Raw genomic sequence first — 18,098 nt, forward strand, 5'->3', positions numbered from 1 at the left:
AGACAACCATCATCTTCTCCAGTAGACAAATCACTCAAATGTCCCTACCATGTCTAACACTGCACATGTGTGAACGGAATCATCAAAGGGAAACGAAATGCCGACTGTATCGGGATTACACAAGCAAGTGTGCTTTAACAGAAATGACAGATTAATGGCTATTTTCGTGTAAAATAATACAAATCAACGACAGCTGATAAAAAATGAAGCCACGCTCCATCCTGTGCCCATGGGAACTGATGATGAAGATGAAACGCGGCCATTGAAAATAAGGGAGATAACTCCAAAACTACGAAATGGAATATTAACAGTAAAAGCAATCACCTCTTGTCGCTTTTGTTTGCCTTTCTATCAAAAATCGGGGGCCCAGTCGTCTAAGGCACCGCGAATCGCTGTGCAGAGTTGCGTCCCTTGGGCAAGCCAGAAACCTATGATTGTGGGTTCGAATCCCGGTTCGCCCCGATTATGTTTCTAGGTTTGTCAGCACCATATCCGTGCTCGTGGGTTTCACCGAAGAGGTAAACGTCTGAGACCTGCATCATTTCGGGCTTTCCTCCAACATTAAGCTGACACGCCGTGATATAACTGGAATACTGTTAAAAGCGGCGTAAAACCGAACTCACTCACTCACTCTATCAAAAATCAACGCGTTTTACGAATTTCAGTACTTACAAGGGGCGTTCATGGTTGCGAATAGGAGTTGCGTTTGCGCATTAAGACTGCGTGAATGATTTCTCAGTGCAGCAAAGGCATTGCGTGGAGAGCTTAAAACAAGCTCTCGTTTAAGAGTTAACAGTTAATACAAAATTCACGTGAATATTCAACACCGATGCACATTTCGTGATCGGCGTATTTAGGAAACATTATACTGGTTATATCGCAAGAGAAATTAATAAACACCGCAGCGTTTTGATTCATAATTCAGTACCACAACCTGAGCACAATGGTGTGTCGTAGACTAGATGAACAATCGTTAGTCGTTCGTGCATACGAATGCTGCTAAAACACAATGGACGTTTTTCTATCACGCACGCCTCAAATTTTATATTCATACTGCAAGAAACCGAATATTATACTGAATCTGAGGCACGACAAATATCAAAGGGGATGTTTTTCCGTCAAATGCTATAGAAAACGGATACCCTTTTACGTCTCTTGTGGTGATGCAAATTGAAATAGATCTGCCAAGCTCAGCCTGAACGTGCTCGTTATATAAGAACCCTGACGTATTGACTTTTTTATCTTGAATTACCAATATAGCATGATAGGCATACTTGTGTAGACTGAGCATATGCGTTAATAGATGAAATGGGATGTTGGAAGAAGAGCAACTGCCGAATCGGACACAACTATAAAAATGAAATTTATTATTTAGACGTTCCGAAATTAGTTCTGAAATTTTCCGCATCATATTGCGTATCATTTTTCATCACATGTATAACGATACCAGCTCTGGGGTCTCAATATCTAAATGACATTTATGGCAAATAAACAACAGTTGCGTGTCTAAATGTCTAGCATTTATCAAGGGTCACCGTTGTGAGAGTGTCGTCCTGGTCTCTCCTTACAAATGCTAGATCGACCGTAAATTTATATTTCTGAGTTATCGATTTTTGGACATATCACGAAACTAAACTGGGTAAATGAATATGAAAAGAATATACATAAAAAATATCATTTTTTGTCACTACCAGTAGATATTGTAAATTAAAGTCTGTTACGAAGACAGGTATATGCGAATACTCTGTGACTGTGATTGACCGTAGATCGTTTAATGTTCGCATTCTCTTATTTGTGTTCAATTGTAGAATATGATAATATACAACAATATTTTAGACTAAGTTTCAATAACGATGTGAACAAGTGTGTGAACGAGTACGTAAATACGTACGTAAACGAGTAAACACCTCATAGAGCCAGACACATGTAGGAGAGCCCTGCATGTCTGGGCAGACACCACAGAGACGACTGTCAGCCACACATATATTAACGTCCTTCAGGTGTAAATAGACACACACAGCATGTCAAACACACACATAATGCCATTCAGGTGTAAACAGAAACCACACAGAAGACTGTCAGACACACATATTAACGGCCTTCAGGTGTAAACAAAAACACACAGTCTGTCAAACACAGACATTAATGCCCTTCAGGTTTAAACAGACACACACAGAGGGAATGTCAGACACACATAAACGTCCTTCAGGTGTAAACGGACACACACAGACCACTGTCAGACACACATTACCGTCCTTCAGGTGTAAACAGACACACACAGACAGCTGTCAGACACACATTACCGTCCTTCGAGTGTAAACAGACACACACAGACCACTGTCTGACACACATTACCATCCTTCGGGTGTAAACAGACACACACAGACCACTGTCAGACACACATTACCGTCCTTCGGGTGTAAACAGACATACACAGACAGTTGTCACACACACACACATTACCGTCCTTCAGGTGTAAACAGACACACACAGCCGACTGTCAGACACACATTGTCGTCCTTCAGGTGTAAAAAGACACACGCAGACGACTGTCAGACACACATTGCCGTCCTTCAGATGTAAACAGACACACACAGACCACTGTCAGACACACATTACCGTCCTTCAGGTGTAAACAGACACACACAGACGGCTGTCAGACACACATTACCGTCCTTCGGGTGTAAACAGACACACACAGACGACCGTCAGACACACACACAGACAACACAAAAGAACCAGGCAACAGACAGGCGACGATCCCCGACTTTAACACAAAAACAACAAATATTCTTCGCACACCCTTCCTCTGTTATACATCGAGAACCAGACGCCAAGTAAACACGCCAATGATAACACTCCCTACCCCCTTTAATTTGAAGTCCAGCAAACACACCTAACTAAACATTAAGGAATATAACGACACAAGCACAAACACATTACCGTGAGCGATGGAAGGGGCAATGTTTCATTATAAAGTGGCCACTGTCCAGGACAAGTAAGTCAAGGTCGACGATGTAGCTGACCTTTCACACCTAAGTGCCCGTGAAACATTGCGCACCGGAGGAAGTTGACACGTGTTAGAATCTCGCACTTTTCTCACTGTCAAATTTAATCCACCTTTATGCGTATATGTCACAGGCTTGCCTATTTAATATTGAAAAATATCGGCTAGTTGAGGTACATATGACGTACAGTTAATTTAAGGAGCTTGGGTGAAATCTTAGGCCTCTGCCCTTCTCCTAGCAGCAGGAGTAATGTATACATACCATGTGATATAAACATGCGATGTGTAATCTTTATTGTCAGTGTAATCCCTGTTTATGGAACAAGGACATTGCAGCTGCTGCTAATGTATGCTGGATTTTTTTCCATATAAACCACTGAAATAATATCCTTGTAATCCAAATTCATCATATGGCGGAGCGTGGATTTAATTAGGATCAAATATTGTCTCTGAAAGTTTTTTTGTTTTTCTTAATCCAAATATAAAATTCATTAAGATGATGTTGCATCACTGAAAACATGAACTGACCTTGTGTGATTTCTAATTTTGTTGTGTTAAGGTTATGTCATATGATATTGGTATCTAATGAAAACGAAGAGAAAGTGAAACCAACACGGGATGCCATTCTATTTATCAAAATCACAAATTAGTGTAAAGCATTGATGGTTACATCACCAAAACAAAAAAATGATCATATTACACTCTCGCTTCATGCGGTTTGACAAGATTAAAATTTTCGTCAATGTTAATCGCACGGAAATAGTTGCACAGAACTAATTTGATATCCTGATCGCCAAGACTTCCATAAGGTAATTTGCTACATCAGAATCGTCCGTCTACGTTCTTTTCATTAATGCTAATGTCTCCCCATGGACTGAGGGGTCATAATGCGAATCACTCCAGCCATTCTGGTGCCTGACGCAATTTGAAATTATGAGCGGCGAGTTTAGCTGCACATGTGGGCTTGGCTACCAGGCGTGACAAGAGACATTCATCTGACCCCTCGTCTTCTGGGTTGTGATCGTTTTATCAAAATTAACAAAAGCGCCGATGATGCGTCGGTGTTTCTGATCCCTGCGACTAGCCCTATGTCTTATTATCCTTTGGCTGAGAGAGCGATTTTACGCAACTCTCCCTAACTCTATAAATCACTGTATCCTAGGAATGAAGCTCTCCTTGATGAAGTTGTGAAGAAGTTTCATCAGCTTTGCAAATATAAAGGATTGAAAGTAGGATTAGCTGGCCTGACGATTTCTACATCTTAGCTATCATATTTCCTGGTTGAAAAAACTCCTCGAATGTTTCATGTCGGTGGCGGATATACGAAATTCATTAAAAGCCAAGTTCAAAAGATTTCATCAAGAAATTGAATTTACCTGTCATGTTAGTGGGACTGACAATGGAAGCATTATGAGTTTTGTGTGGCAAATTATTTTGTAGGAAATTGGAAATATTTTTATTTGCATCTTGTGAAGTCAGGATTATGTGAAACCAATTACCACTGTTATCGTTCTAGCCTTTGTAGTAGCCTGGAGATTATTCCGGAGCCACGGCAGGGCAATGATGTAAACTACATTATATTACCTGAACGATATTATGAACATATTTCTGAAATGGAATAGAATAAAATACATGTGAAACTGATATAATATACATATATAGACTATATCTGAACAATGCATGTGTGTATCCATTTTCAACAGATAGAACAAAGGTCTTACATTTATCATATACCATGCCAACTATGCCAGTCCATGTTTTTGATTAAACATTGATCAGGTTTCACATATTAATGTTTGTCGTCAACACATGTCACACAAAAATTGAAATTCTTTGAAACCGACTTTGTTTTACTTTCAATACCTGTCAGCGACTTGTCAAAGTTGTCACTTATCTGTCATAGCTATTGTACCAATTCATTGATGTTTGCATTGAAAGGTGAATTTGAATTGCATACGAGAAAAGATTATTTATTTCAGAACCGCTTAACAAAATATGTAATTACAATTTATTGATTTTATGTAACATGACACAAATCGTTCAATTAAATGTCACATTTTATACATACTGGTTTTTTTTGTTAGTTTAACCATGCACTAAAAACAAACAAATACTACGTGAATATGGAATGTGTATAGCCTCTTGCCAAAATAGAGATGTTTTTCTCAAAAACTAATAGCAAGGTTTCATAGTTTTTCATTCATTATGATGGGAAACTGTTGCTGTCAGGAAGATCAGAAACATCAAAGAAGAACAAATACATCTGACAACTGAAAACATCACAAAAAAGACAGAATTTGCAAAACTAATTTCAAGATCAAAAGATTGGGATGTACTTCTGCTAACCTAAAGGTTTGCTAGGTTCCTGAGTGTGATCTGCGATAATGTGTTGGAGATGTTTAACATTTTGCAATTGACAATGTTATAATTAAGTACAATCCATGTACAGGCCATCTGTCGAGTTCTTCTGTAACTGTGAGTATGTGGTATTGCAGTATGCAAAGTAGAGGTTGAGTCTACAGCAAGTCAAAAGAAGAGACGCCACACGACAACTGCCATTGTCTCAAAATGGGATTTTTCATAGTGCTACTGACACATAGTTTGGACTGTTTGTTTGTTACGCGATAAAGATACCACATACGTTCTATATATACATCATGCCCAAATATGATTTTTTCGGTATATTCCCGAAAACGATTTTTTTAAATTATTTTTTTGTTTATTCCAGAATATATGCAGCAATCTTTAGACACCCGCCGTCATTTATATGCAGCAAGGAAAGATATAAAGTCATTGACATGTAGCTTTAGGCATGGATTTGGCGCACTATAAATATGCACATTATTTTAATGTGAAAACATATTGTTCGCGTACAACATCCACGTCATGGCTATTGCAGCTTTTCTCGATATAGTGAAATCCGTTCACCGGTATGTCACTCTTTGTGCGATGGACAGATTAATACAATTGTTTATATCCATACTTCTGGCACATGATTGGCACGACGTAATGAGAACGACTTGGAGGTTTCAGGTATGTCGGTGATCTGATATTGTTCAATAATGGTCAAAAAGCCAAATAGTCTTCCACTGCTTTACCCACCTGATCTAGAAATAAAAAGAGCCATGAAACTACCTCATCTTTTTCGTGTTTAGATGTATTCGTAAAAAGTCAGAGTGACAGAAACCTCTCCACTCTGTGAGAGGATGACTCGAACTTTCCAATAGCCCAGCTTTCCTTTATGTTGAGCGATATTCCATCGGCTCCAACCTTTGGTGTCTACATTTCACAGACTTTGAGGTACACTTGAGCATGCTCTTTCTTCGACTCTTGCTCAAAAAGTTGTTAAAACAGGGTTACAACATTCAAAAATTCATAAAGATTTCACTATATTTTATAGTATACATGTGGAGGACAATTCCAAACTTGACGCATCAGTGACGGAAATGATGATCTGTGCAATTACCAGTTTGGTCTTGTTCCAATTGTTCCCTCGGGTGAACAATTGATTTGCCTTTGCATGTGTTTGTTAGGAATGGCCTCGGCTGGTCAGGATACACTCACCTTTTCGCGAACACCTGCTATCATCACTATTTGTAGTGATTTGTAAACATGATTATGATATAGTCATATATGTAGCATGGTACAATAGTAGATATATCTTATGATTACTAAAATGTGTTTTGTCGCTTTTATTTACGTTCCTGTGACGCTACGTTATGACGCTTCACGTCATTTGAGTAAGCTGTAATTGCTGTGGACATCAAGAATGATTTCATTACGAACTAGGTTGGAATCGAACACGGGTCGACTAATTAAGTGACGAGGAACGTATTAACCGCCACTATACTTTCGTCACTAAACAGCACGAGTATCACTACCACTTGAGAGGCATTGCAAAATAGCACGACTGGCATTGAAACCCGAGATTCATCACTTTATAACAAGTCTCACTTCTACTGGAGAATCGTAGATAACACGACTCTCATCACTACTCGTAGCTCGTCACAAAAGTGTTACAAAAGTGTTACTTTAATGCGTAATACGTCACTATTACTCGACATTTGTCACTATATCACGCAACAATCAGTACTACTCAACTATCACTCAAACAGTCACTATAAATAGGATTGTCGTTACAAGATTCAGATTCGTCACTATATAACACAACAGTCTACTACTATACATTCGACACTATATGACACGACTATGACTACTACTTCTCCAGATTCGTCATAATATAACACGACTGTCACTACTTCTCCAGATTCGTCACTATATAACACGACTGTCACTACCTCTCCAGGTTCGTCACATTATAACACGGCTGTCATCCCTACTCGAGATTCGTCACAATATAACACGACCGTCATCACTACTCGAGATTCGTCACAATATAACACGGCTGTCATCACTACTCGAGAATGCCATGATCAAGTAGCGTTGTTGCATCGGAGATCAATGCTACTATAACGCCCATTTGTTGTTCAGTTATATTCATTCATCAAAATCATTATCCCTGTATAGAAATACGATCATTATTATCAAGGTATAATGTGATCGGATTGCTGGTTAATTTCCAAACAAAGATAAGTACGCCTATTAAATATGGTTATGGCTTATTCTGCATGATATATTGTGCTCGTATCGATGCCACATTTATACACAATAATGTGTACATTCCGATGCAATCTGCGATTATTGATACAGATCATACATAAATAATGATCCGATCAATAAAACATACATCAGAGTTGAGTCTAGTATGTACATATAACGGCAGGTTGCATACTGACACACAAAATACCTATCTCATATACCAAAGAAGCACACACACACACACACACACACACACACACACACACACACACACACACACACACACACACACACACACACACACACACACACACAAACACACACACACACACACACACACACACACACACACACATATATATATATTGTACATCGAGTCGGGTGATTTATAGCATAATCGCCATTGAATATCAGTATATTGACATAGTACTGTTAAATCTTACAGACCATAAAGCATATTTCTTTTACTAAACAGCCCTCATCGTCATCTTTATTCTTAATTCCTTTCAGCTTCAAAATTAGGAGATCCGACGGTTGCTTAATACACCAGGGTTTGATTTAAATGTATATTTAACCTCCAACATACCTTTAATTCAAGGATATTATGTCAGTCCACTCTTTGCTGCTTCCCATACACATCGCTGTGTTTAAACAGATACGTGTATATGTCAGACAGATATAGTCTTGCATTGATACTATGTCAGAACATATTTCATACGGTACATGTTTAATGTCATAGTTATAAGAATTTAATGTACATTCTCCAGAATATACAAACGGAACCACATTATTTTATGTCACAGAATGTCATCTCACTCGAGTATTATTATCCTGTCCACTAAAAATGTGAATATGAAGTTAGTCACCATATAAACGTTACGAGGCTGTGAGATGCTGTCTTACCTTTTGGGTGAACAAAGGAGAACATATCAGAAGATTAACACTGGACAAATTCATAAACCATTAAAATATTGTTCTTCTTCCGGAACCCTTGTTCCTCTGCCAATGTCAAGATGTATAATTTAGATCCCGAAAGGATGTGCCGTGTACTAAATTAGTTCACGTCCTCGTATTTCAACCTTTTACTTTATTTTTGTGTTGACAGTTGTTATCAGAAACGTAAGATTGCAATTCCAAAATGCCGTAAGCGAGTTTTTTAGATCCTCATATTTCAATTACAGGTATCGTTCGTTTGAGTATTGAGTTTGCTTCAACTTTCTAACGAATATTGATAACATGTCATTGAATTTGAAACGCAGTTAAGGACAAAAATATTTCATAAAAACTTTCATATTAAAATTGCATTTTTTGTTCTGTACCGTGTTTTCAGTTTAATAAGTGAGGACGTGTAACTGTGTCACCTCATCTCAAACACAACAGCAAGATAACTTCATCTTTTCTCTCTTCAAGCTAACTTCCTGATTAAAAAATATGTTCAAGCGCAGTTCACGAGTGACACGCAAGGCACGTGATATGTTGTTTGAATGTCAATGTAAGGCCAATATACGTGGACACAACTGCGGTTGGTCTTCAGAACCACTGGCCATTCTAAAAGAATAGCACGTTTTGCTGTTGTCATATGACGTGAACAAACATACGTTGCACTGAATCAATAACAGATTCATGTTTTATTTATGCTTTTTATCTTTATATGCAAATAACATAGTTTCAGTAGTTTAAATTGAAATGCCTTCGAATTTCATATTCGTTTGAATACATTTTTAATCCAATTTTGTAATTGATTTATGTTAGGATTGGGAGCTGTGTGTCCGGGTTAGAGTTGATCTGATTGCTCTCTACCCTTAATAAATGACAGTTACCTCCCTTCTTTGGTACTAGATTTCATAACAAAAGAGCAATGGAACTTCCTATATCAAGACGAGTTTCTATAGCAGTGTGTTCATCCATGATAATAACAGCGTACAAGTCTTACTCTAATTATAGATTAAAGTTAAGCGATACATTATTAAACTAACCTGTTGATATCTTTGAAATAATACACCCTTATCTGAATAATAGCAGCAAGTCAAGGTGGAGTCAATGCTTTAAGAAAGGTCATCATCAACTACATATGCTATTTCATATATAATGAAATATACTATAATGTTTATACTACAACAGCTATCAACATGATTGTATTCATAGATACCCGCGTCTACAGTCTAATAACTCGGTCTATATTCCTCAGTTCGTTGGTGGCGGCACAACGCATTCTTCTATGATCACCGAAAATCAATATTCGCTATGGTGGTCCACTAATTTCGTCTTATGGTCAAAGTAGATCCTATAATTTCCTGTTAACATGGCTAGTCGGCATCAGTGTACATGCACACGCTGCCAAATCAATGTCTACAATAGCACAACCCCTGTTAACAGCATATCACAAGAAACGGTGTGTATCAAGGAAGGATATTCTTAGCAACAAACGAAGACATTTTCAGGTCACGTTGTCAGTGATGTTTTGATAACATGAGACACCAAATCCTTCTATTATATCTCAGACATCCTGCTATTATCTCAGATCACATTCTATTATATCTGAGATACCATTTTTACTCACGTTTTAGGCTTCGTGTTTTCGTTTGAAACTATTTAAAAAAACATCGCATTTACCATAAGGTTATGACGAAGTCAACAGTGTGCTTAGATCCACACAATGTTTCGCATATACATAAAGAAGACGTCTGAAATTGTTTTTAAGTTACGATTTGATTCATTCACTAGATCTATGATTTGTAAACTTGTGAAAAAGGATAAGAGATTATATTAGGTCTTATATGAAGTGTGATATTATTGTCAATAATTTTAATTATATCAATATTTGGAGTGATCATATTGATCAAAACCAAATCGTATCAGATCTCAATGCAGTGTCGACATTTACAGTAAAGTATACAATATTCTCAAATGTGGATTTCCTTGTCAAATACCAACTGATATTCACCTATAGTTTTAACGCTCATGTCATGCCTTATAGATATCTACACTGAATCTTACCTGTTTGAATTTGCACGGAAATATCATACCGTAAATCAGACTTGAGTTAAATGGTAACACAATCACTTTTGATCTCACTTCATCGTTCTATTTTTTTCTCGTCTCATTTTCCTGAAACAGCAGCGATGGAGAAGCTCAATATCTCCTTCGTGGGGAATCAGTAACAGGGATCTATACAGTGCATTATTGATGAAGGACATAAAGTGAAACTTACAACTGCACTGTTAAGACGATAAATAATGAGTGTTTTTTCACCTTAGTTCTCACTGTATCCAGCTCGACATAGTATGTAGATTTACTCATGGATGTTGAAAAGCCAGGTTGTTATCGAACAATTATTTGCACTTGTCACAGAAGAATCGTGATAACAAATGATTCAATGAAATGGACAATGTTATGCTTATCTAGCTTCTAATCTATTTCTGAAATCGATCAGAGATAGTAATGCATGTTTTATGCATTTGTGACTACAGGAGACGTGTATTTCAGTCTCAAGGTAAACGAATGGTTCTTTTGTAACTATCCTTTTGAAATATATTGGTGTTATGTGTTTTGAATCATTTTAAACGAGTTTCAGTTAATGAAATAGACAACGTAATGCACATCTATATATCATGTAAATGCATATCTAAAATCGGTTTAATTTCCCATGTATATTTCATTGTGATGTGTATTTCAACATAATATTGTGTACTTTATTCAGTCCGAGTTCAATATTCCTATATTTTGGTGCACGTTTCCTTACATTTGTAATACGTCTGTAAGAGATGTAAGTTTCAAAAGATGTACATGATCCAAGCATGTGTGATATATTGCATGAAATCCACATCTGTTGAGATTTATTCTGCTTCCCTTTGCATGTGTGTGACCCCTGATTGTGTGTACATCCCCTTTGATGAATTATATATAACATTTGTCGCCTGCCCGACCTGAAACAGTAACGGCTATTAAAATTAATCCATTCGGCAGATATTTGACACAAGTTAGCTTGTACATCACGCACAATAGCTGAAGCAAGCTTCTGTTAGATCGGCTGGGGTTGTCTGCAATAACAACAAGGCCCCAGACACGAAACGAATTCAATCGACCGATAAGGGCTGAAATTAATGTCACGAGTTTCAACGGTGGGTTTAAATCCGGTTAATTTATTACAGGTGGTGGTCTTAAGATCCAGACAGGGACTGGTCAGGTGTGGTCACCTTTCGAGACCATGTGACAAACTGACCCCTGATGTGTCATCTCTTGTGAAGAGCGTTATTTAGGTGGACATAGTGACCAGTCTGATGTAATGTCCGAACGAGGGAGGCGATCAGTTTGTACACTTAGTTATTGTACATAGCCCTGATTTGTAACAATTACTGTCTACCAGTGGATGACTGTCCCGGGATCTAATAGACCCATCGGTGGACGTGTGACACGTGATATAAATATTGCCTGTCGTGGGGAGTACGTTACATAAAACGGCATGACTAACATTGGATTTACAACATGAAATAATTGTAACATTAAATCGAGATCGAATATGTAATACCCTTGCGGATATTACAATCGAACATCATAACATGCAAATGAAACAAGAGACACGCATGTTCTGCATATATGTAATAAAGTGTTCTTTTCAGGAACAGAATCCATACTTCTGTGGAATTTATTTCAAATCTAATTATTGACGCATGTCATATGTGATATGCCACATGTAACATTGCTGTACAAATAGTAAGAATTATCTCTCAACTATATTGGACTGTTATTTCAAGCATGAGAATTTTCATAATATTCATTTAATAAAGACATTTAACAGGTACAAAGGAGAAGAAAGGGAATTGAAATCGTTTGAAAAGTTGGAATAAAATTTTAGAGAAAGGGGTCATGGGAGTGTGTTTGGTTCCCTTCTTCGGTGTAGTTCGCATGTGATTTTTCAGTATCACCGCTATTGTCGAACTGAAACACAGTCAAATATCCTGTTTCTTTATTGTGTGTTTATTGCATGTGTCATGATATCCCAAAGGGTATGTAGTTCACAGCAAACAGTTAAAAGGTCTCGCACTGGATAACTTGCACTGAAATCTACATGTGTAGATTTCACACTATTACACGACACTACCAACCGTTTTCATAATAGTCCGGAAATTAACACATTTTCAGGAAAGAATAGTGCTTTTGTAACTTTAGACAGCTGTGTCCATGTGTAATGTGGTGTGTAGTAAATTATTTACATTTAGTTAAATACCTCTGTTTGGGTTAGGAGAACATGCGTGAACATACAACTGAATCTGTTTGGAATTGCACCATAGATGTCCTGACAGTGTGTCTGTCACCTATTGATTTACAGTGTATGAGAACCTCTCGTCCAAGCCTACAAATACATTTATACATTAATAAAGATATTATGACTTATTGATTAATGATACATTAACCAGTCTAGTAACTGTGTCCATATCGACCTTGTTTAGTGTAGCCACTTCAAAAAGCTAAACGAGAAGAACCGTTCATTTGTGAGTAACGGTAATACAAACAGATTCATCATCAAGTCTTTTTGGGTGATGCTGGGATGTACAATCCATGATGTTTATTAAATGGCATTAAATGAACTTAGTAAACATAATTGTGACCGCGTGAAGAAATTATTAAATCTCACCCTGTGGTGTTTAAAAGGTTCCATTACTTCACACTGACAGAAAAATGAAATATAATATTTAACCCTTTTAGATTTATTTATATTTATTAACACAGGATTTGGACACATGGTTAATGGTAACCCCGTCCATTTAACTATATATACATTTTTAAAATTGCTACTGACACTGTAGGCAATAAATGCCATACCCTAGATAAGTAAACCAGATAACATTTCCGAGATTTGTGTCCATCTGCAAACAATTATTTAAAATAATCAGAAACAAACAGACCCCCCTGCCCCATCCCCCATGTGTTTTTCATCAACGATTATTTCCAGAGTAAAATCAACATATCACATGGATAACGAAATTTGCTTTTCACATACACCAAAAAACAATTCATTAGAATTTACGTGTACACAGAATATAAGAAAATAGTTTAATATAGGACATGTCTAATTATAGATAGACATTTTTAACTTTAATTTAAAACACGGTCGTCACATGTGTTAAAATCAAATTTAATGAGAATGTTAAAGTCGTGGTATGAATTTATTATTTGTTGTTAGTTCCGTCATAAAGTTGATATATTGCCCAACGGCGCAATGCCTGGATGGACATAGGCTAGCAGTATCAATATTTGCTATTGACGGTATTTATGAAAATGACATTTGATATGATTTATGACACTATTATATAGTGAAATAGCTTATTGTTTGGGTTGTTGATACATGAGTTGGCTTTGTGTATGAGTATGGCGATATACACCAGCGTGAAATTGACAACAATTATATTCCTGTCTCGCGATATACAGCTGATATTTAACAATGTAAACACAAACGCTCGATGGTATCATTATCTTATTACAAATAAAATTATGCCATTTGTTCAAGTTTATTGACATAGTGTGATATATGCTACTTATCAACACACACTTAAACAGTTCTGGCTAGTTATAATCAAGAATATATTTGTTCGAAATAAGCCATTATTTGTAGATTCTCTCCCAATGTTTAAGATATATTGTTAATCAATACCTATAAACACAACGAATAGCAGTGGTCACACATGAATTGAAATACGATTCAGTACGATGTCCCTACTTTACATGATATGGAAAGTGTAAACAATATATTCGAATTCATGTATATCCATTGAAAAAAGACACGCCGTTTAAACCAGCAAGGGCACTATGTACTTAGAGGGATTGTTTTTCACCAGCAGTAGTTTTAAATGTTTATGGTCATGTAACTCGTGGCTCATTTGGATCGAAACCTTACATTTGATTATACGGAATTGAAGGAAATTTGTGAAAATCGTTCAAGATGTTCGAATATTTAGTGAAACAGAATAAGAGCTTGAAAAAAACATAGGCAAAATCCCCCGCAGCTAGGTTTGAGTTGAGAGCTGTTAGAGGGTTTGTTTAGGAGAAGACATAAAATAAGAGCATTAAAGACAGACACACATAAAATTCACGGCAATTCATTCAAGTTATTGTAAAGTATTAAGTTTCTTATTGCTATTGGGATTGGTTCAAGGTTTCGACCACACGATGTAGAGCATTGCCAATAAAAAAGATATGGTTTTACAATGCTACTGCTCTATTGCCTACGAAGCATGGTCATAATGTAGCGTTTAATTATAATATTTAGTGTTGTTTTACAGCTCATAATGCAACTAAGGTCCGTATGTTTTACAGAAGGAAGAAGATTTAGTGTTCGAAGCGAGTCTCTGGTATAGACGCTTCTTCGCCTGGTGAATGGTCTCGTAAAATGAATTTAGTACCACGCTGAGGAATATTAAAAAGGTACGGTCCTATTTTATGCGTCGTTATCGTAAATCGGAACAATCTTGCTTTGCGAGCAGAAGGACATAACTAGACAGTGAAAGAGAAGAGGGAGTGTTTAAGGGTTTGAAGCACTTACCTACAATCCCCATCCAGGGGTAGAAGGGAGCGGACGCCTCCGAGTTCTTTCCCTGGAGCTCGGAGTCCGAATCTTTCGGGGACAGGGAACATGATGTTACGGGTTTTCCTTCAAGAGGAGGAGTGTAGGGGCTCCCTTGCTGATTTCTGTTCGGCGATGGGGTGGATACGTTCTGATGGTGTCCCCATTCAACGTTCTGGTGGGGTTGTGGATACGTGCCTCCAACTGGAAAATTCCGGGGCACATTCGTGTCGTCTGCTACGTGAGCCTGGTGGTGGTGATATGTCGTCTGCTTGTTTTCGTACCCGTTTTCCGCAGCACTTGGGTACTGAATGTTGGACGTCTTCTGTTGGTTATAGTAGTGTAGGGATCCGTGTTCGGTACCCCCATATCCTCCGGAGTGATAAGATAGCTGATCGCCCAACCTTGATGAATACAGTCCATAGCCATTAGACGCATAACTGTTTGGAACGTAGTGGCTATCCGAAGAATATTGAGGGAGAAACGGTGACGTGAAGTATGAATTCATTTTTGTGGATATATGATAGAAAGACAATTCCTACTACATGACCTATCCGAATAGTGTGATTTGTGGGACTTCTCGGTGACTGTCGGCTAAAATAAATCATTTGCATGAAGAGTGATACGCGCTGTCGACTTGCAGCCAATCAGCGCGGCCGTTACAACTGGCGACGGCTGGTAGCCGAATCACTCCCTCAATTCAGCCTTATATTCATTACGGCCGAGCTGCCGAGTCGGGCGACCTTCCACTCAGCTAGGCTAACCGAAATAAGACTTTGGGGAGAGATCGTTCTCATATCGTTCATAACGTGGACAAGGGTTTCCAGAACTGGACCAATGCTTGGTCGGTTTGACCGATGGTTGGCCAGAGACAACACAAGTAACGTATATTTGAAGCGGCGAAGCGTGTTGAGATGTTGTTTTGTTACTGACTATACACAACCTTGCGTGTAACCTCCCGCGCTGTCTCTCTCTGGTAAACTGCGGATATCCATGACCTATCAAAACCACATGGCTTGTTTAACTTGTAAGGGAATATGAAGGAATGTTTGTATGAAAAAACAAACAATTTGGTTGAGTCAGTTTAGATACCAGTTTGTAACCCACCACAAAATGAGAATATTAATTTGTCTATTTTTTGCATGCTTTTCTTCAAATAGCATACTTGCTTACGTGAGAGACTGTGAATTTCATTGGCTTCAGTTCGTAGTATTTAGACTTAATATAAAATCTGTGCGTATAAGGAACTTGATTAAAATCAGGGCCAGTACAGCCCCAGGTACCCCGTAGTACCTCGCGTGTGGGTACTCGCTTTCAATCTGCGTTAGCTTCCTAGACAATTATGTCACATAATTCGCTTGATTAATTCCGTTACCATGGAAATACGTGAGGTTGATTTCAGATTTTCCAACCTTCTACCGGAGACGCTAATTTTAAACCGAACGCGGTCAGTTTCCTTTTCATTTCTCAAACGATCATACGCTACTGTGACAATTTTTTATAAATCCTCCTGAAAATATTGAAAAGTTTTTAGCTAAATGAAGCGAATGCGGATTTGAGAGGAAATAGATATGTGGTAGATCTGGTTCCTGTCAAACCCGTGTTTACCAAAACCACTCGTACATATGGACTGCTAGAGGAATGGCTGAAATTAGCACTACTTGTTTACAAATTACCGCACACCCTTTACGAATGTATTAACAGTAGTAAAAAATGAATAAATCAAAGCTAGCACATTTCGCTGTTTTTAACAGTTAACGAAATGGAGTAGAAATGCAACGGGCATCTTTTATGCAATTCGTAAGTGCAAGGGAAATCCCCCTTTCCTCGTACATTACATAATTATTCAAATTTCACTCTGCAACAATTTCATGTAAGTGGCTTAACGTGTAAGTTTTGATATATGGATTTCGCGAGCGTTAGACCCTATGTAATCCCATCATATTTCATCATTTTATAGTAATTCCATTCTTCCAACAAGTTGATAATTAATCTATATCATTGCAACGGGTCGCATAGGGAATGTTATTGTGTGGTTAAAACAATTATTATCCAGGAAATTAATGTTGGAAGAGGAGAAATAAACAAGGAAAATACGAGCAGAAATTGGGGAAATTATGATGACAATTCTGTAAACAAGGAAAAGTAGGAAAAGGTCGTAATTCTCAGATGGCAGGGGAGAATGTACGACTGGCGTTGTAAATAAGATCGGCAATAGGCGAGGACAGTGACAGATATATTGACATAATAGCTCTCGCTATTGACATGAAATTTACAACACTGCCGTATCACCGCAACATTCCGTCTCGTGTAACAAGCATCGAGGTACTATATATGAAATTTACAACACCAAAAGCTTGAGTCATGTGTATCTGTCATCAGCTACATTAATTTACAATGATGGTAATTTAAGGTATGTGTGAGGTGTCCATGCATCCATTGATGTTACAGTTTGTTATACATCATCTTGCTGTGTCAAGTATGTTGAATGTAGTGTATGTTTGTTAGAAATCATTACCACCATCTTTGAATATTTGGTTCCTAGCGAAACAGATTATATCTATTTAACGGAAATTATTTTGTGTACATTTTTCGGTGATCCATATTTCTCCAAATTGAGTAAGCTGAAAGATAATTTTTGAAATATAATTAGGGGAACGTTTTTGCATGAAACCTCTATTGATAATTGTTGCAATTTACATATTTTCCTACAAATAAATTCTAACAAATTTAACATGAATGACAAAACAATTGAATATAATTCTTTAGATGATTAAGTACAAGTCGTATAAATTCTGGCTGTTATTCTTTCGGATAAAATGTCAGAAAAACGATATGTATAAAAATTAATAAATTAAAACACGAGATATTTCGATTGCTTATCAAACGGGACAACGTGCATCTAAATTAATTATCGTATTGCTTAAAATA

General features: G+C 37.4%; 1 protein-coding gene across 1 annotated transcript in view; it reads right to left on the reverse strand.

Moving 5' to 3' along the window:
* Positions 1–15,841, reverse strand: part of LOC139463457 (homeotic protein ultrabithorax-like) — a 31,371-nt gene extending 15,530 nt beyond the window's left edge. The window contains exon 1 of the mRNA XM_071244725.1: positions 15,147–15,841. Coding sequence (XP_071100826.1) covers positions 15,147–15,675 — 529 coding nt within the window. The 5' untranslated portion in view covers positions 15,676–15,841. The remainder of the gene's footprint in view (positions 1–15,146) is intronic.
* Positions 15,842–18,098: the final 2,257 nt, after the last annotated feature.

This window comes from Haliotis cracherodii, unplaced genomic scaffold (assembly GCF_022045235.1).
Source record: "Haliotis cracherodii isolate W230 unplaced genomic scaffold, xgHalCrac1.p SCAF_16, whole genome shotgun sequence".
In the NCBI taxonomy this organism is placed as follows: domain Eukaryota; kingdom Metazoa; phylum Mollusca; class Gastropoda; order Lepetellida; family Haliotidae; genus Haliotis; species Haliotis cracherodii.